Raw genomic sequence first — 20557 nt, forward strand, 5'->3', positions numbered from 1 at the left:
GAGCCACAACTTCACTTTCAGCTTTTTCTGTAGTTAAATGGATATAAGAATCTCACAGACTTTCCTGCCTGGGCTGGCTTCAAATCACAATTCTCAGATCTCAGCCTCCTGAGAAGCTAGAATGATAGGCATGAACCACCAGTTCCCAGCTTTAATTCTTCAATTTCTTTTTTTTTTTTTTTTTTTGGTCAGTCATGGGGCCTGAACTCTGGGTCTGGGCGCTGTCCCTCTGCTCTTCAGCGCAAGGCTACTGCTCTACCACTTAAGCCACAGTGCCACTTCTGGCTTTTTCTGCTTATGTGGTGCTGAGGAATCGAACTGAAGGCCTCATGTATGCAAGGCAAGCACTCTACCACTGAGCAACCTTCCCAGCCTAATTCTTCAATTTCTAAGATGACAAATTTCATAGTACTTTTAAGAATCTCATAAAAGGTTCTTTGTTTATAAGCAAAAGACAAAAAAGGTGTTTTTTAGCCTGTGTCTAAATAGTTCAATTATTAATATAAACCAATTTTAAAATATAACTTCAAATGTAAATATTTAAACTTTACTAAACTGTTTAAAAACACATTTATAGTTTAGCAACGTATCAATTTAAGCATGCATTTAAATATAAAAATTTTTAATTTTCAACTTTAATAGAGAAATGTAATGATGTTATTTTCACAGGGAACTAAAATTGGAACTCTAATGAAAGAGCTAAGAGATTAGCATTTATACATAGAATGTCAGTATTTATAAACATTGAACATATATATCCTAAGTCTGAAAGAAAATTTTTCCAAGTATGCATCAAATTTGTAATATTGATGTTTCCTAATTTGTTTTTTGGTTCTGTTTTGGTTTGGGTATTGCAGCCTGGGGTTGAGCTCAGGGCCTTCACACTACTAGAGAAATACCTTCAGCTCCTTTCTGTGCTTAGGGTTACTTTCTAGACAGGGTATCACTGTCTGCCCAAGCCAGTCAGAACATCAGTCCTTCAGCTCTTGACTCACTGTGCATCAGGGTTGATGGGAATGAACCACACACCCAGCTGGGTAGGAAGACACCTTGTCTCTTGCTTGGACTGCCTCAAATGAGATCTCTGCCACCCTGAGTAGCCAGTATCACACGTGTGAGCCACTATACCCAGCTCGCCTGTTTACTTTACAAGTAGTTACAAACCTCTTATCGATATAATTTAACATCATTTATCAATATTGAATGTACATACCAAATAATTTATTCAAGTTCTTCATGTAGTTGCATAATTCTAAATTTTACTTTAATAGAGAAACCCTATGCAACATTAAACCATTGTCATATTTTCCCTGAAATACGAACTCCATAATAATTAGTATTGGATAGCAAAAATAAGCAGCAAAACAAAGTCAACAGAAAACATCACTGACATGATAATACTCTTTTCTATGATTGGTTTCCTACAGCTGTCACCTGAGATGGGATCATAACACTTGCACATAAATATACACACCCTTCCAGCTCCATCCATCGCGAGAATGCAGATCTTCTGACCCCCATTTTCTTTCAAATGTTCAGGATCAACTTTGTACTCCATACGACCCCCAGACACAAGAATCTTTTTCAAGTTCAACTGTCTGGATTAAAACAGAAACAAAATCCCTAAATTACTGTTTTCTAATGCACACACCTACACTTAATTTTTAAGAAATGGCTATTCAAATAACCATCAATAGGTAATTAGGACAATTAAAGGAAAGTGGTACTGTTTCTGGGACCCCAACCCCTCCTTTCCTCTTCAAGCAGCTGTTTCGTCCACATAGGCCAAGTCCTATTCTCTCAGCCTTTTATTTGCATACACAGACCATTCAATAACTAAATCCCTTTACTACCATACATTTGGAGGCCAGATGGTGGGTAAGGTTATAAACCCCAAGTGTGCCTATTTTAACAACAACAATTTAAACTTCAAAATGAAACTGAAATGCTATCTTCAAACATGGCCAACCCTAAGTACAAGTAGCCACACCTACCATGAAAGTCATCACTATTGCTAATTAATAACTCATCCATTAGGCCACATTTCAGCATATCTATGTATCTGACGTGCACAAAAGTGAGCCCTGCCTGCTGCTAGTCCCGTGATTGTCCTCCCTTTCAGATAGTTTACCTGCATTAAAGAAAAACATTCCTTTCAAATTCTTATACCATAATCTACCCATAAGAAAAGAATTTTTAAAGCAAACTTGAATATAATTTGTATCTATGTAATTTAATGCTAGAAGGGAAAGTTTTATAAATAACAAAAATACAATTAATATCCCACAAAGCAATTCAGACCCAGAAAAAAAAATCTATTGAATTCAATTCTAAAGTCAATTCTAAGAAATGTTCACATTTCCATACATTCAGTTGTTTTTATAACTAAAATGGGTTCTACAATTAATACAAGTAACTTTGTTAAGCAAAAGATAATTATGAGCAAATGAAGTTTGATACTTTCTGCTTAAAAGTTAACTTCATGAGTAACCTGTTTATGAAGTTACTACCCCTTTTGCACACACAAAACATAATTGCATTTAATTTTTGTGTGTGTGTGTGTCAATTGTGGGGCTTGAACTCTGGGCCTGGGTACTGTCCCTGAGCTCTTTTGCTCAAGGCTAGACTAGCACTCTACCACTTTAAGCCACAGTGCCACTTCCAGTTTTCAGGTGGTTAATTGGCGATAAAATTCTCATGGACTTTCCTGCCTGGGCTGGCTTTGAACTGCATTCCTCAGATCTCAGTTTCCTGAGTAGCTAGGATTGCAGGAATAAGCCACTGGCGCTCACCTCAAATTTACATCACTAATTGCTTTAAAAGTTAGATGCTGCTCCCTAGAATTCTTTCCGACAACCATTCTCTTTCAATAATGAGTTCTATTTGTACGAAGGTTTATTTCTGTTCTTTTATTATGGTAACTGAGTAATATAATCAAATATTGGTCTGAAAAAGGAAACTTTTTTCTATAAAAATCAAACTTTAGAATGATATATTTACAATACAATAGCAAAACACTGCAGTAAATGAAATGTGGATCAATCCACTACAGAAGACTGAAATCCATTAAAAATACAGGATTCATCACAAATTACCTTTAAGTACTTGTTCCTTACATTATTTGTCTGTCAAGCACAGGTGAAACATTTTGAGTATGGCTTATAAGCTAAAGACAGTGAACTAAAAATTGGCAGACCTATACATACCTACAATTTCATGATTTCTTTTTCAAACTTTTTGACTACCCAATCAACTATGAGTTTACTGCATACCACAGTAAGATGCTTTCAGGTAACAACAGCCTACACAAGTATATAGATAAAACATGCACCAGTTAGATATAAACACTGGATCTGAGCAGGGTCTTATGATACACAACTGTGACCATATACAATTACTTCTTTAAAATAGTGGATAGTACGTAAAAGGCTACAGATGAACCAATGAGAACTGTCACAAACCAAGAATTATGATTATTCTAGTACAGTGTGCCAGATACTTAAAAAAAAAAAGGTCTGGTGAGCCAGATACTTAAAAAAAAAAGACATTTAACTATGTTTTAGGTACTATTTAACCAAAAGTTAACTATATCTCAGGAATACTGTTTTATAACTTACAAAGAAATCTTATATTCACTGGATCCTTGCCAAAAGACAAAAATCATCTGAGACAAAGATTCCTGACTTTCTTCCTTTTCAATTTTTTTCACTTATCATTTACAAAGCACAGCCTAGCTGGCACTCAGATGCCTGCTGGAAGAGTAGACACATACTTGGACGCCATCTTCTTGCACTGGTAGTCCGCAAGTAAGTAAATGTCTCCCCTGGTGGTGACACATACTGTTGCCCCGTCACCTGCTGCCACCAAAGACAGGCTGATGTCCTTATGGTGAAGGGCAGAGACTTGGCGGGGGGCGGTCACACACTTTTCTCCATTAGGATCTAGAAGATAACCTAAAACATTACACAAAGAAGTAAGTCAGAAAATAACTGTTTTCAGGCCAATTTATTTTGTAGACACTGGCCTGAAAGATTCTTACCCAGCTGTCCACCATTGAGTCCCATGGTATAAACTGCCTCTCTGGTCCACAGTACCGTATGAAACCGGCCGGCTGCGACACCAACAATTGTCCTTCCTTTCAGATATTTTGCCTGCATCTATTTAAATAGACAAATAAGACTGCAATTGATTATATGTGTGTCACCAAGTACCATTTTTTCAAAGATACAATATCAAGGGTAACAAGAATTTGGTAAAGATGCTACCTCCACCTTCCCGAGTACTAATGCAGTCACTGCTACCAGTTGCCCACACTCACCCTGACACCCGAACCCCTTTCACAACACAACATATCCTGGGGCAGCCACTTTCAGTCAGCAGTTTTAACACAGACCATTAAACTGGCCTGCTATAAAAACCAAAGCCTTGTACCCTGGGTTATTTTGTTTCTTTTGCAACACATGAAACAGATGTTTTCAGGAAATACAGTACATTTTAATTTGACATATTCTGGATTTAACAAGTCACATCAGTGACATTTCAAGACAGCTTCTTTAGTATGATGGAATACCTTCAGTGCTATAGGATGCTAAGCAGCATACCTGGACTCTACCTGGCCACTGGCCACAGCCCTATCATTCCACTCTGTTTTCACAACTAAAACGATCTCCAGACACTGTCTAGTGGCCCCGGGAATCTAAACTGCCTCAAGTAAACAACACTAGACAGGACTCCAAGGTAGCTATATAATGAGAATAAAAATGCGACTAACACCTATTTGCCATTCCTAAAGAAGTCTACAAAATGATTAAATATCCTCAAATTACAGATTCTTGGAGAATGTGTATCTTCTAAAGGAATTATCAGAACCACAAGTAGAGCATGGCTCAAGTGGGTCCATCCTTGAGCAAAAAAGCCAAGCAAGAGTGCCAGGCCCTGAGTTCAAGCCCCATTACTGGTACAAAATTAGTTAATCAAGGGCTGAGAAGGTGGTTCAGTGGTAGAGCGCTTGCCTTGCATGCTCAAGGCCCTGGGTTCGATTCCTCAGCACCATATAAGCAAAAAAAAGAAAGAAAAGCCGGAAGTGGCGCTGTGGCTCAAGTGGTAGAGCGCTAGCCTTGAGCTGAAGAGCTGAGGGACAGCGCCCAGGCCCAGAGTTCAGGCCCCACAACCGGACCCAAAAAAAAAAAAATTAGTTAATCAATTAATTAATTTTAAGAAAGTACGAGATTGGAGAGATTCCAAAATAATCCCACTGACTCCAAAGTAAGTGGGTTAAACATCTAATATAAATGTTTATCTAATAATAGGAGGACTATCTAAGTTGAAGAGCTTTGTGAACTAAAAACACTTTTCTCATGTGTGGTAATTTTTAAAATTAAGCTCTAATATACTATTAATTCTATGTATAAGACCTCTGGAAGCTGAGACACCTTGTGTGGCCAGCAGAGGGAAAGCAGAACCAAGAATGGTGAAACCAAGTCTCTTCATATCAACTTACCTGGTATGACATTTATACAGAGGCAAATTTAATGAAGCAAATAAAATTGGTTTCCCTGTGCCTCACCTGCACAGGCACAGGTAATACTGGTTAAGTTTCTTCTTTCTAAGTTTTAAATAGTTGCACACAGGTCCTTTGTTTTCTCAGCTGTGGGCCTTCAACTCAGGGCCTGGGAGCTGGCCCTGGGATCTTCTTGCATAAGGCTAGTCCTCTACCAGTTTGAGCCACCAATCCACTTCCTTATTTCTTTTTTAAGGAAGATCAAAAAATTGTTGGTAGTATTTCCTCGCATTTGGGAAGCACTGGGTTTACTCTCCAATACCAGTAATAAAGAAAAAAGGTGAAATCAGGTTTTCCCTCGGTTTATGAATGCTTTAAAGTTGAATCCTGGGTAGGCTGGTACCTAATTTCCCACCTGCTCTCCTTCTTACTCCAAACAAATGCCAGTTTATACTATATTTTATTTCTCCTACCAAAAAATATGAAAAGTATATATCACTGAAATTTAGCTAAGTAAAACAGTTCCTCAGTCAGTCACTTGTTTTGTCCACATAAGGTTTAGAGTAAATAATCCCCTGATGATAAAAGAGGGTTTACCTGTCTGGGCACATTACAACTGGAAGGTGGAGGAATAATTCCTAGTTGATGAAAAATATTTAGGCCAAATGTATAAACACAGCCGTCTTCAGTTAATACAACAGTATGATCCTTGGCAGCCGCCACCTGGGCACAATTATGCCCACTCAGTCCTTCCACAAGCCTGGGAACCTGAAAAATAAAATTGACTTTACTACCATGTGTTTGCATTACACACTTTCATAAAATGTAGATAGGATATGTTACATGCAAAAAGGTATGGAGATATATGGCTGTATTATAAATAAACTACAGTTCAGCAAAGGGCAGATAACTTTAAAGTGATATGGACATTTGATTTATGAACAAAACAGATATAAGGCCTGTAGGAAATGCAATGGATTAATTAAAATGCTATCCAAGCCCTTACCATATAGTAACTATATGCTGTGACTACTGAGAGTGTCATGCTGACAGAGGGAGAAGGGGGAAAAGTGATGAGAATACACGCATGTCCTTCAGTGAGTAACTGAAAAATGTAATATCACATTTCTTTAATCATCTGCCTCAGGTTCAATATTTATTTCAGCTACTTAGGTAAGCTATTTGATCCCAGTCAAATTTTTAACTTCTCTGTACATTTTCCTTATCTGAAAACAGTCAGCATCCTCACCATGTGTAAAATGAAGATAATGCTTACACACTTATACTTCACCAGACTACTGACAGACAGAAGGCAATAATACATAATAAGCATAAACAATGTGTGTAACTAATCTATTATTGTAACTTTGTCCCCTTTTAAAACAGCCTTTGATAGATGATAAATATACTAGGTGTCCACCCCCCAAAATAACCTAGTGTTTGGATTTTCTGATACATAATTAATTAGGCTTCTTCTAATTACCATTAACAAAGTTTCAGTATAATAAAAATTAGTTTTATAAGTATGTAATAAAAATACTGTGTCAAGGGCTGGGAAGGTGGCTCAGTGGTAGAGTGCTTGCCTTGCATGCATGAGGCCCTGGGTTCAATTCCTCAGCACCACATAAGCAGAAAAAGCTCGAAGTGGCACTGTGGCTCAAGTAGTACAGCACTAGCCTTGAGCTGAAGAGCTGAGGGACAGCACCCAGGCCCAGAGTTCAGGCCCCACGACCAACAAAAAACAAACAAAAAGAAAAACTAAAAATACTGTCACAATTTTTAGACCATAGATACTTTAGTGAAAAATTAACCTGAATTGGATGCAGGTGACTCATGCTTGTAAATGCTCTTAGCTACTCAGGATGAGCTCTGAGGACTGCAGTTTGAAGCCAGCCCAGGCAGGAAAGGCCATGAGACTTCTACCTCTAATAAACTACTTGGAAAAAGCCAGAAATGGCACACTGTGGCTCAGAGTAGCAGAGCACTAACCGTAAGCAAAAGAAGCTCAGAGAAAGCACCCAGGCCCTAAGCTCAAGCCCTAGGACCTGCAAAAAGAAAAAAACAAAAAGCAAAAAACTGCAAAGCTCGTTTATATACTTTTCTGACTCAGTATTCACTACACATGAAATGTATTCCTTTGACACTAGCTTTATAGCTAAATCCTTAAACATTACATACCAGGAAATTGATGTGTTTAATATACTACCAATTGGTGCATTATTCTCCTGTTAGTTGGGGAAAACTTTCTAATTAACTGAAGCTCTCAGATTGTGAAAGCTTTGCTGAAGCTACCTGACCCATGAATGGCATTTCAATTACCAGGCATGTTTGCTCATCTCCATGGCCCAACCGTCCTCCAGGACCATGGCCGCAGGTGTACACTTGGCCTTTCTGAGACAGAAACACCGAATGAAATTTACAGAGCACCACCTATGGGTAAACGAGAATGCGATTAAGCTTCTAGGAACAAAACTTCTTTGTTTTATAAAAATGAATATCACTAATTGTCTAAGCGAAACAATGGGTATAAGACAATTCACTGTACTATTATTACAACTTTCCTGTAGTAAGAATTACATATACACACATATGTATCTTTTAAGTTATGCCTACAAACACTGATATTGACACAGAATGAAGTACTTTACCTTCGGAACACATTAAGTTTAAATCTTTAAAGTGTCCCTCATTTTCCAATTTAATGAAATACCAAGGAGCAAAAACAGAGCAGAGTGCAAAAAGAATAAGATTACCAAATAGTAATATGTTATTAACAAAGTAGAAAGACCTACAGTATCTTTTTTAAATAATAATTCTGCTGGGCACCAGTGGCTGACACCTATAATCCTAGCTACTTAGGAGGCTGAGATCTGAGGACTGAGGTTCAAAGCCCTAGGACCAGCAAATCATCATCATCATCATGTCACTGATAACACAGTGAAAGGATAGTATGTGCTTTTTTGCTTTTTTTGGTTGGCCATGGAGGTTGAATTTAGGGCCTGCGTGCTGTCCCTAACCTCTTTCACTTAAACCTAGGGCTTTGCTACTTTGAGCCACAGCGCCACTTCCAGTTTTTCTCATGGTTAATTGGAAATAAGAGTCTCAAGGGGACTTTCCTACCTGGGCTGGCTTTGAACCACAATCCTCAGATCTTAGCCTCCTGAGTAGTTAGGATTACAGGCGTGAGCCACCTGTGTCTGGCAGTATATGCTTTCTATATATCTAGTTTTAGCGACTATATCTCCAATACCATATTTTGACTTTAAGCAATTTTCAATTTATTTTCAAGCTTTTCTCTTTCTCACTTCCTTTTCTCTTATCTGCCTCATTTCCCGGGCTCTGCCTGCCTTCTCATATAACCACAGGACAAAGACACAAAAAATGGTAGAAGCCAGTGACAAGAAACCATACCACTTATGATTGTGCTTCTACTTACAAACCTAACCCCAGCCACAGATTCCTATTAATGCTTCTGGTAATTCATTGTCTCACACTACTTTGATACAGTTTAAAATCCTTCTCATTTTAAAAATTATTTCCACTATACTTCGGATATTAGAATATGAGTAAGACTGGGCACTGGTGGCTCATGACTGTAATCCTAGCTACTCAGGAGCTGAGGTCTGAGGATTAGGGTTCAAAGCCAGCTGGGACACAGAAGTCCATGACACTCCTATCTCCAATCAACCACTAAAAAAAACTGAGAAATAGAACTATGGTTCCAAGTGGTAGAGCGATAGCCTTAAGCACAAAAGCTCAGGGACAGCACCTAGGTGCGAAGTTCAAGCTCTAAGATTGACCAAAAGAAAGAAAAAAGAAAAAGAAAAAATATATATACATATTAAAATACTTTCCATAGTCAAGATTCTTTGGAAAAGAAAATTATAAGAATTATAAGCTCTAAATATTTAAACATATCCTTAGACCTTTTAGAGAGTTCGATAAATGTTTATCAAAAAATAAAAATAGGGGCTGGGAAGGTGGCCCAGTGGTAGAGCACTTGCCTTGCATGCATGAGGCCCTGGGTTGGATTCTTCAGCACCACATAAGCAAAAAGAAAAAAGCCAGAGTGGCGCTGTGGCTCAAGTGGTAGGGCGCTAGGCTTGAGCTGAAAAGCTGAAGGACAGCGCGTAGGCCCAGAGTTCAGGCCCCGCGACTGGACCCAAAAATAAATAAATAAATAAATAAAAGCAAAGGCCATTAGCTCATTTAGCAAGTATCTTGAAAGAAAATATAAAACACCTCCATTTACAACTACAACATAAATTTCCTAGGTAGTCACTTTATGAATCGAAAAGAATATATTTTGCTCAATTTTGTTCATTATTAGAATGAATTGTATTTAAAACAAGCAGTGAGTGCTTCCAGAGTTTAAGTCTTCCAAACTTAAAACCTCTGACTTTCTGAAGACCATCTCTGTACCAAGGCAACTGGTTACTGTACCAAGCCCAGCTTCTGCTAAGGCTCTCTATCTACCTGGTGCTCAGCAAATATTCTCACCTTGCTTCTAGTCTTCTGGCTACAATGTATGGTTTTCCTTCTCTCAAACCTATCAAACCTGCTTCACTCTCATTCTGAGGTAAATAAAGCCCCTCTGGTTTGTCACTTCATAAAATAATACAACTTGGCAGTACTGGCCAGGGCATGCACTACTCCACCCCTCACACCATCACGTTGCCACGTGGGCTATGAAGTTCTTAACACACACCTTAGATCATCAGACTCGGCTTTCCTAACCGTGCCATTATTCCTTCACCCTTGGACAAAAATCCTTGCTCCTTACAAGTTCAGGAAATCTGGTTCTAACCTTCTCATGACCTAACTCTTGTCACTCCTTAATGGTTGCTAATAATCATTTAAGAAGAATCCTGAGAGGAGCTCAGACTCATGTCTGTACACATAAGTGAAATGCAACACTGGTACATATAGTAATACACATGTAACTATACATTCCATGAGCAACACCTGCCCGCTGCACTGTAGCACAGGGCATTTGCCTCCCGGCTCTCATCACTCCTGCCCTCACATCCACTTCAGACTGACTCCTGTCCATCACAAGTCTTCCCTCACCCTGAGTGTCATGTAGGTCTGCTGAGATGGCTTACAGATCACAGATCCCTAGTTTTTATGCCAATACTGTAATTCTCCAGTCCATTTTTGTTCCTAACCTCCTGCTCCTAACCTCTCAAATGTAATATTCTCTAGAATTTAATTGTTCTTTTTCATGTTTTTAAAATTACTGATTATCATTGTATCATGGATTTTTAAAAACTAAAATTGTGTAGTATTCTACAGCAATATAGTCATATAATTTATCAATATTTCCTATAATTATTGAATTATACAAGGAAATCTAGATAAACCAGAACTGTCCTAGGTAAATCAGACATGGAGAGTTAAAAGTAGTTGTAAGACCTGACCATTTAATCTCAAAACCTGAGCTAACTGTTATTTGGACATAATATGTGAAACATTAGGTGAGAGCTGGTACATTTCAGTCCTACACTGATTCAAAAAGCGAAGAGAGAAAAAGCTCTAAGATCCCATTCTGGTTCAAGAGCAGCTAAGGGGCAGCTATGTCAACAGCAGAAGAATCAGGAGTAAAATACATCACCCAGCAGCAGACTGCAAAGACCAACATACCAGTTAAAACTATCCACTTACTTACATTGAAGAACCTGGTTTACTTATCACAAGTAACATTAGCTTCCACAAGCATGCTTAAGAAAATAGGAGAAATACTATTTTTTTAATGTAAAGGAATTTTAATTACACAAATGCACAAAAATCTACAGAATATCTGAGAAAAGAAAACCAAGAAACGGGTTACAGATAATCAGAAATACTAGTTTTTCTCAAACAGAAATAAAATTATTTGCCCACTTAAAATATGTACATTTTTTTTCATTTCTATTATTCCTTGCACAAATTCTTCATTGTATAGAGTATTGTGAACAGTCTAATATAAGGCTAACAACATTTTTTAAAAACTACAATTACTAAGTTTCTGAGAGATTTCTACATTGAAATATGTTATTGGACTTTCAGAACAGTTCAGTTCACAAAGCCCAAATACACCGCTGCAGTGTCAACAGGCAGCACTTCCTGTGGTCTGGCACATAGGGCGGCGGCGGTACCTGCTTGATGGGGACCCCGGTCCTGGAGAAGAAATCCACCAGCTCTGGGTGATGCTTGCTATTCTGACTTCCATGACCCAGCGTGAAATTCGTGTTATCACCCCAAGTGTACACATCTGTAGGATCTAACATGAAAATGTATTTTTAGATTTCTCTATTTTCAAAACATACCAGTTTAATTCTAGACATACACTGCCTATCAGTTTATCTAAAACTTGCCTCCTGACAAGAATATAACTACAGTACTCAGAAACATGCCAACAGCTTTTAAAGTATTCATTTATCAATATATTACAGAATTCTAGGAAATTCTAGAAATCAGAAAGCCCAAATAATTTTTTCAAAAAAAGCCTGTCTACAATGTAAACAATCAAGGATTTTTACTTGTTTAGCCATTGAACCTTAACTGCTAAGTGAATACACGACCACCAGCTATATTAACTTCATTTCCATATAAATATGCATAATATATTTTCAATAACTTGTTCTTGATGAGCAAAAATCACAGCAATGATTTGGGTAAGATCTTATTATACTGAGATCAAACTTAAGCTATATAAATTTTCATTTTCATCTTGAATGCTGATAAAGACCTAAAATGGAATATGGCTGTTACCTGCAATATAGCATTCCACACACAAATAAAAATGACTGCATCCTTACTTAACTTAGATGCAAACAATGCAGTACCCCACGTAAATCTCTTCTTTTCTGCCGACTCCCATTTCTAAAACCCAAGGGAAGAAACAATTTGGAGATAAGTGGAATTAAAATATGTGGGTAGATCCAGGTGGCTGGCCAGGCCTATAATCCTAGCTAGCTGGAAGGCTGAGATGGAGAAGATTATGTCTTCTAAGACAAAAAGTTAATGAGACCCCTGCTCTCGACTGAAAAAAGCTGGGTGTACTACACCAAACCTGTAATCACCTAGGCTAGGAAACATGAACAGGCAGATTGCTGGCTATGTGAAACCCAAGGGATTAAGTGCAACCCTATCTCAAAAAATAACCAGCCCAAAGGGCTAAAGGCATGGCCCAAGTGGTAAAGTACCTACCTAAACTCTAGTACTACAAAAGAAAAATCAGGGGGAGGAAGGAAGGTCTGGGTAATACCACACATCTGGAAGAGTGAGGTAAAGGAATATAGGGGAGTGTATGAACTTGTTCAAAATATGCTATATGCATCTACAGAATTTTCACCATGCCACTCCCTGTGCTATCAATATATACTAAACAAATAAGTACTTTTTTTAATATGTGGGCATAATTATTTCTCTTTTTCTCCATCTACCTCAAATGCTGATACTATTTTCTGGGTGTTCATTAATTATAATAGCTACAATTCTAACTACCTGTTTTTTACTGTTGTAGACAAACAAATAGAAATTGAAAAACAAAAAATAAACTTTTCTGAATATAATACCAAAATAAACATATATCAAAATAGAAGTTCTTTCAACATAAAGATAAGTCTCTCCTACTATTTCAAATAGAATAAAATTTCATTAAAATTCTTTAAGCTGAACATAATATATTGGTGGACTTTTCTTACCAGTATTCTTGAATACTACATGAGCTGGTCTATCCTTCATTAGAAGATCCAAAGGTGACAGGCCTTCTTTATCTTGCATATACAAACTAACACCATGCTTTAAAAAAAAAAAAGAGGGTAGGGGAGAAAAGTGTATTTTATCAATTTAACTATAATTAATATCTTATTCTTAAATATCAAAGTCATGTGGCCAATAAAACCACTGAAATAAGAAAAAGACTCGCATAGGCTTTTCTGGCCAGGCCGGCTTTGAACCATGATGCTCACTCAGATATCATCCTCCTGAATAGCCAGGATTATAGACTATGGGCTCCCAGCAGGAATTTATCACTATAATTCAAATAAGAAACAAAAATATTTTGTCTTGAGCTGGGAAGGTGGCTCAGTGGTAGAGCACTTGCCTTGCATGCATGAGGCCCTGGGTTCGATTCCTCAGCACCACATAAGCAAAAAGGAAAAAAAGCCGGAAGTGGTGCTATGGCTCAAGTGGTAGAGCGCTAGCCTTGAGCTGAAGAGCTGAGGTACAGCGCCCAGGCCCAGAGTTTAGGCCCCACGACTGGTCCCCCCCCCAAAAAAGAAAATATTTTGCCTTGCTTGTTCCTGTATTCCATTCATCCCATCATGGAATAAAGGAGCCAGAGAAAATTACATAAAATATGCATCATTAGTACAGCTTTTCATAAGCAACAAATTTCTTCTAAGATTTCATGTCAGGAGCGTCTAACCTTCTAAGGTTTAGTAATCAGTACCTGACAGTATATATTTATTGTACTGTACTTTGGCACTTAAAGATTTTATAGCTTTGAAATTTTATCAAATCTAAGTTCACTTAAATTTTCTACGAGTATATGGGCTGATTCACAATACCTGAAACACCGTATAGATAACAGGTGTCATCTATAACATGAAAGCCCTCAATGAAGAACTAGCACTGTGCTCCTTCCCATGACAGGTGAGTTGGAAGACCAAAGAAAGATGTACTGAACAAATCAGACAGCCTCCTTCCAACATGAGAATACTAAGCGGGTAGAAGAGGCTTTTGTGGGAATACTTCAACAATAGAAGTCACCCACTGCTGGGGTATCTATCTAGCTAAGATGCTGAGAATGACTTAAGAATCTATTAAAAGGACATGAAATTCCAAAGGAAGGGAAGGACTAAAATTCAGGCCAGATCACAATCATTTCAAACTGAAGCTCTGACACATGAAAGGCAACCCCTTCAGCAGAAATATTCAGAGATAAACGAGGTAGGGGGTAATAATATATGACAAGAAATGTACTCACTACCTTACATATAACCACTCTGTACATCACCTTGACAATAAGATTAAATTTAAAAAGGAATCATTCACTAGATACTATACACTTGGACATTACATTTCTAGAAGCTTAAATAAAAAGGATGTACAGAATTTCAGTTCCAAAGATGAGTTACAATACTAGGATAGATGAAGCATGGTAAAAGCAAATACAACTCGTGCTTAGAAAGTGGGATATACGAAAAAGACTGAGAAAAAGATACACTGCACTAAACATGCTTCCAGTTTTAAAAATGACATTACCTTCAACAGAGACCAAGCACAATCAATATGTCCATAAAAAATGCTTCGGTGCAGTGCGGTCCAGCCGGACTCCTTGTCCCTCACCAGTGGGTCTGCTCCTTTCTCCATAAGCCAATCCAACACACCCTTCTTGCCACAGGAGGAAGCAAGGTGGAGGGCATTTCTGCCAAAGGCATCCTTGGTAGTCGCAGCATTGTAACAGTGACTGGAGAGAAAGGCCTTGATCTGGTTTTCACTCCCTTTTGTTATAGCAGAAAGGATGTCCAAAGCATGCTCCAAGGACCGGCATCGAGCAGTGCAGTCAGGGACGGGAGAATTCATCCTAACTGTCTGTACACTGACTACTTCTTCAGAACAGTCACGGAAGACTGATTTTTTTTTAATGCAAAAGAGGGCACAAAGGTGCTATTTAGGAAGAATTCTAGAGAATAAATGACTTCTCTCTTTGGATTATAATTTAAGTTCTTACAATAGTATAAAACTATATATCTCTGTATGATCCTTTTGGCACATAAATCAAAACCTATAAATAGTTGTATAAAGTTTATATCAAATACAAGTTCTTTATTAAAAAAAAACCAATTCCACAGTTTGTAAGTTATTCCTGCAGTGGAGCACCAAGGGGGAGTGAGGAGGGGAACTCCCCCTCCACACCCTCTGAGCCTTTTAAATCTCCATAATTGCAAGGGTGACCTAGAAGAGGAAGAAAGACAAAGTGAAAATACAAATCTCTCGTTCTCCTCAAGTACTGTAGACTCTAGGTATCTATGGGTGCGTGGCTCCACACAGCCCAGAACTGAAACATCATGAATGCTCAGGAGGCAGCACTGGTCTGTGGTGGCTGTATATGCATCTTCCCCATACCACCTCCCAACTAACTTCCACTACAAACAGGCTGCCTTTCAACAAATCCTAAGATGTTCACTCCATCTCTTAGAGTACATGATGTGCTTTAGGGGTCTTGTGGTGGGAGGGGGGAGCAGTACTAGGATTTCAACTCGGGGCCTTGTGCTTACCAGCACTGAACTCCACTCCCAGCGCTGTGTTTCCTTTAAGAGGACCTGAAAAATCTTTATTTCTGAAATTTCTTTATTATCTTTTGATCACTTCATCAAAACTTTCCATAATAAATCTACAGAGAAGGTAGGCTTACTTGACAATAAAAGTACCTCTAGATTTAAATGCCCTGAATTCTTACCTTGAAAAAAGCTATCAACTTTTCACCTTTGTGTACAGTATCTGCAGTAACATCAGTCACCCTCACCCTGCCTTATACCCTTTGTGGTTAAGGTTAACCTCCACATCTGTATCTCTCTTGCTTCTAGAACCTTCGTTCTCTGTATTTTTATGCTCTACAAGCTATCCCCCTAGAAGCTATTAACACGTAAGTCTACCCCTCAAGCTCATAATTCCCATATCTGCGTCCTGCCCTAGATGTATCCTCACTCCTGGCTCCACATTTATAGTGCCTATTGTAAGTCTTCTTTGAGGGTCAGGTGCTGTGGCTCACATCCGTAACCCTATCTACTAAAGAGGCAGAGATGATGTTCAAGGCCAGCCTGTGCAAAACAGCTCACAGGACTCCAGTCTCAACCAAACCATGTTAGGAGCAGAGGCGTGAGTGCCTGTCATCTGGGATCCTCAGGAAGGATAATTAGGGAGGTTGAATTCCAGACCCACTAGACACAAACCCAAGTTCTATCTGAAAAGCAAAAAGGGCTAGGAAGTGGCCCAAATGGTAGAGCACCTGCCTAGCAAGTACAAGCCCCCAGTACCTTTAAAGTGGAAGAAAACAACGAAAATAAGCATTAATCTATAATATGCCTAGGTATTATACATCACAGCTATTAAATAAGCCATCTAAGAAAGACACTAGAAAAGAGGTCAGAACCAAGCAGCCTATCCAAAAATCACACAGGTGGAGTTCTGTAGGCCCTGCCTACTCTGCATTATCTCACTGCTCTCTCAAAATGCAGTTAGGAAATTTCCAGTAAGTAATATACTGTAGCAGAGAAAAATTTTGGTTATAAGAACTGGAATGCAGCCTGGCCACGGGTGGCTTGTGCCTGTAATCCTACCTACTCAGCAGGCTGAGATCTGAGGATCAGTCAGAAGCCAGCCTGGGCATGGAAGTCCATGAGACTCTTATCTCTAATTAACCACCAAAAAGTCAGACATGGAGCTGTAGCTCAAATGGGAGAGCCACCAGCCCTGAACAAAAAAAGCTCAGGGACTGCACTTGGGTCCTGAGTTCAAGCCCTAGGGCCAGCATACACAAAAAAAGAACTGGGATGCAAAAGCTATAAACCATGACAATCTAAAACTAATCCCCTTAAATCCTTGATTTGTGAAATGACAGTAATGCCTTAGAAGTGTGTATCTTGCCTACCTCCTTGAGGGGAGGTACAAATTACCCCAGACTTCTCACAAAATATAGTAGGTAGTTAATTGTTCTTTAAAAATGGATTTTAAAATGCAAACACAATTTTAGGCAATTAGTAATTTAGGTTTATTGATGTATTTTCTTCAAATGCTTTCTCAAATAGTCTGTATATGAGAGTCACAAGCTTCAGTGCAATGCTTTACCAGTTCTGTACCTAGTTTTACAAGAGAAAACTGCTCCAAATCATAGGGACTAAGCATACCTAAATATGGTTTTAAAAAAAAAGATCGCACTAAGAAAGAAAACTGGTTTTATACCCTTTGTAATAACAAGTAGTACTGTGCTTTTTTATTATCTACTGAATTTTATAGCCCTAGATTTGGGGAATATGCAGTAAGTCAACACAGAATTTCACGTTAGATCTTCATAATTTCTTCATACAACTTAAAATTTTTAAAATTTGTCTTCAACGGTGCAACTCAATTTTTGTAAATATCTGCAATATAATCCTATAGTTTCTATCTTCACCTACCTACCACACTTCAGTTTGTAAGACAAAAATTCAAGGAAATCAAAATAGAAAAAGGGAAATGATCGAGAAAGCCTGTAAATTATGGGCAGATACACTAATCACTTGTACACTCTTTCAGTGTACTTTGTTTCTTGAAAAAGTAATCTTACTAAATAACCTAGTCTGGCCTTGAACTCTTGACCCTCCTTTCTGAAACTGAAATTACAGATGTGGGCCACCCCATGTACCACCTAGTAAATTTCTAATTCGAAGCATAAGATATATTGCTCAGTCTCTGCTTCCTGAAAAATATCCTAATATCTGGCTAACACATACTTGTGTGTGTGTGTGTGTGTGCGCGCGCGCGCGTGCAAGCGAGTACAATCCAGGTGGTTGAACTCGGGGCCTGTGCCCTGTGTACTGTCCCTTAGTTTTTTGTTTTCCTCTCAAGGATGGTGTTCTACCACTTGAGCCACACTTCAGTTCCGGATTTGCTAGTAGCTGACTGAAGCTAAGAGCCTCGGGAGACTTTCCTTCCCGGGCTGGCTTCCAACTGCGATCCTCAGATCTCAGCCTGCCTCTTGAGTAGGTAGGATGACAGACGGGCAGGACGCTGGGCACCCGGCTCCACCGCTCAAGTTTTACGGACTTTGGAAAGCAGGAATTGCTGGGGTTATCTAGTGTCGCTCCCATCTGGATGAAAACCATTTCGACCTGCCGGCTGACCACCACCGAACGGCCCCTCTCCGGTCTCCCGACCTCCTCCCCGCAGAACCCCGAGTGCGCTCAAAGTTTGAAAAACTAAGGGCTAGGTTAAGGGTGGGGGGACAGGGGTACCGAGCCCCAGGCCCGTGGGAGGGAGGGCGGACGGCCTCCGAGGAGGGCGTGTCGGGCCGCCGCCACGTCACCCGGCCCCGGGCCCCGCCATTCATCAGCGCAGGGGAGGCCGGGACACCCGGAGGGGACGCGGGAGGCCGGGCAGGGAGGTCCGGAGGAGAGGCCAGCGGGCGGCCCGCGTGGAGGGGCGCGATGCCCTGGGCCCCGCCGGACGCTGCCCCCTCCGGGCCCGCGCCCTCGGGGAGCCCGCAGCCCGCCCGCACCAGGGGCTGGCGGGAGGCCGCCGCCTGCGCGCGCTGGCCGCGGTAGCCCCCTCACCAGTCGCTAGATGAGGCGGCGTCGCTGGTCCCCGCGGAGTGGGCACGCGGCCGTCCGGGAGCTCATCGTCAGTGGTAGCCGACCGCGAAGCCGAAGGGCGCCAGGCCGTCCGAAGCCGTCAACGTGGAGCCGCCGACTCCGCGAGCGCCGGGACAGGGGAGCCGGGAGAGAGAGGGGGAGGCCGGGGGCGGTACTCCGGAATAACACACGCGTTGATTGGCAGACGCTCTTGTATACGTCTCGGTGATTGGCTGAGGTTCGTGTGTGCCTCTCGGTGATTGGTTGGCGCCTGCCCACAATGCCTAGCGTGGCAGCACCAGCCATTCTCCGGCGCTCCAGAGGAACTTGACCCGCCGGGCCTGAGCGGGGGTGGGGGACGGACGGGGTCGAGGGTAGGGCAGGGGTCAGGATGTCGGGGGGTCGGAGGGTTCAGAGATGACTGGGGCCTTAGGGCGGGCGAAGGGCGCGTGGGGTCGTGGGCCCGGGGTCGGGCGCGGTGTCCGGGGTCCGGGCCGCGTTCCTGCCCGGCTCCCCCGCGCGCGTCTTTCCCCCCCACCCCCGGCTCGGCTGTGGGGTCCCCGGAGAAGCACGGGTCGGGTGTTTCTCAGCGCGTGCGGACCCCACGCCCCGGGCTCGCGCGTGCGCCCGGCCTCCCCCTCGGTGGCCTCGGTGCCCGCCACCAGCCGCTGCCCGGGTCACGGCGCGCGGTGCCAGGCGCCAGGCTGGCACACTGGGTTCGCTCCGTCTCCCCGGGAATCAAAGGGCCATTTTTAAGCTGCTGGGGGCAGAGGGGGAAGGGAACCGAGCGGGGACGCCGCCCCGGGTGGCACTCGGTAAACACCGGCCCGGGGCAGGGCGGTGCCGCGCTCGGGAGCCACCCCCGGGAGACTGGAGTGGGCTGCGGCGCCTCCGCCGATCCCGCGTCCTCCCGGCGCTCCGAGGGCCGGTCCCGCGGCGTCCCTCGTTTTGTAGCCTTCGCGGCTGACCCCGAGCTGCTGCACGGCTGCCTGGCCTGGGAGGAAAGGAGATGATGGGAGGTGACCAGGCCGGCGCCCCTCTTCTGTCCAGCACGGGGGCGGGGGGTCTCTGCTTTCCTACTCCTTCCTGGACACAAGGAAACCCCATCCATGCCAGGCACCTGTAATCCTAGCCACTCAGGAAGCTGAGCATCTGAGGAACTCGATTCAGAGCCAGCCTGGGCAGGAAAGTCTGTGAGAGACTTTTATCTCCAGTTAACCAGCAAAAAGCTGGAAGTGTAGTTGGGGTTCAAGTGGTAGAGCACCAGCCTTGAGCTAAAAAGCTCAGGGATAGTTCCCCTGGCCATGAATTCAAATCCCATAACCAACACGCACACACATACACTAGTATAAAACTGAACAAACAAGTTGAAAAGAGGCATGCATGAAGCCAGTAATGACAATAAGAATATAAATGAATTGTGTCCAGATGTTTTTTTACTGGTCTCTTGAATCAGGGCAAGTTAATTCGCTTTTCTGGGGCCTCAATTTCCTCATTTGGGAAGTGGGAACAATAATATATGGGGGGGGGCGTTTAAAATGTACTGTAATAAGAAAGATATAGCACTTAGCGAAGTGCCTAGCACACAGTAACACTGACCAAACATTTGTTTGAAGTTATTAACAGCCCAGTTATTCTGAGTTGTCATTTATTCATCTAAAACTTGCCAGTTGTCAGGCCCTGAAAAGAATGTATAGCCATAATGCAAAAGAAATAAATTGCAAGCTTCACAAGTATG

General features: G+C 41.4%; 1 protein-coding gene across 2 annotated transcripts in view; it reads right to left on the reverse strand.

Annotated features, from left to right (window-relative positions):
- The window catches only part of Ibtk (inhibitor of Bruton agammaglobulinemia tyrosine kinase), a 58441-nt gene extending 39483 nt beyond the window's left edge, over positions 1-18958 (reverse strand). For both annotated transcript variants that reach the window (XM_013032280.1, XM_013032279.1), the window contains exons 1-9: positions 18802-18958; positions 14753-15445; positions 13189-13285; positions 11638-11762; positions 7820-7930; positions 6098-6268; positions 4040-4157; positions 3773-3953; positions 1475-1598 (exon numbers count right to left, since the gene is read on the reverse strand). In XM_013032280.1, the coding sequence (XP_012887734.1) occupies positions 1475-1598; positions 3773-3953; positions 4040-4157; positions 6098-6268; positions 7820-7930; positions 11638-11762; positions 13189-13285; positions 14753-15073 (1248 nt within the window). In that variant the 5' untranslated portion in view covers positions 15074-15445; positions 18802-18958. The remainder of the gene's footprint in view (positions 1-1474; positions 1599-3772; positions 3954-4039; positions 4158-6097; positions 6269-7819; positions 7931-11637; positions 11763-13188; positions 13286-14752; positions 15446-18801) is intronic.
- Positions 18959-20557: the final 1599 nt, after the last annotated feature.

Source organism: Dipodomys ordii, unplaced genomic scaffold, assembly GCF_000151885.1.
Source record: "Dipodomys ordii isolate 6190 unplaced genomic scaffold, Dord_2.0 Scaffold152, whole genome shotgun sequence".
Classification (NCBI taxonomy): domain Eukaryota; kingdom Metazoa; phylum Chordata; class Mammalia; order Rodentia; family Heteromyidae; genus Dipodomys; species Dipodomys ordii.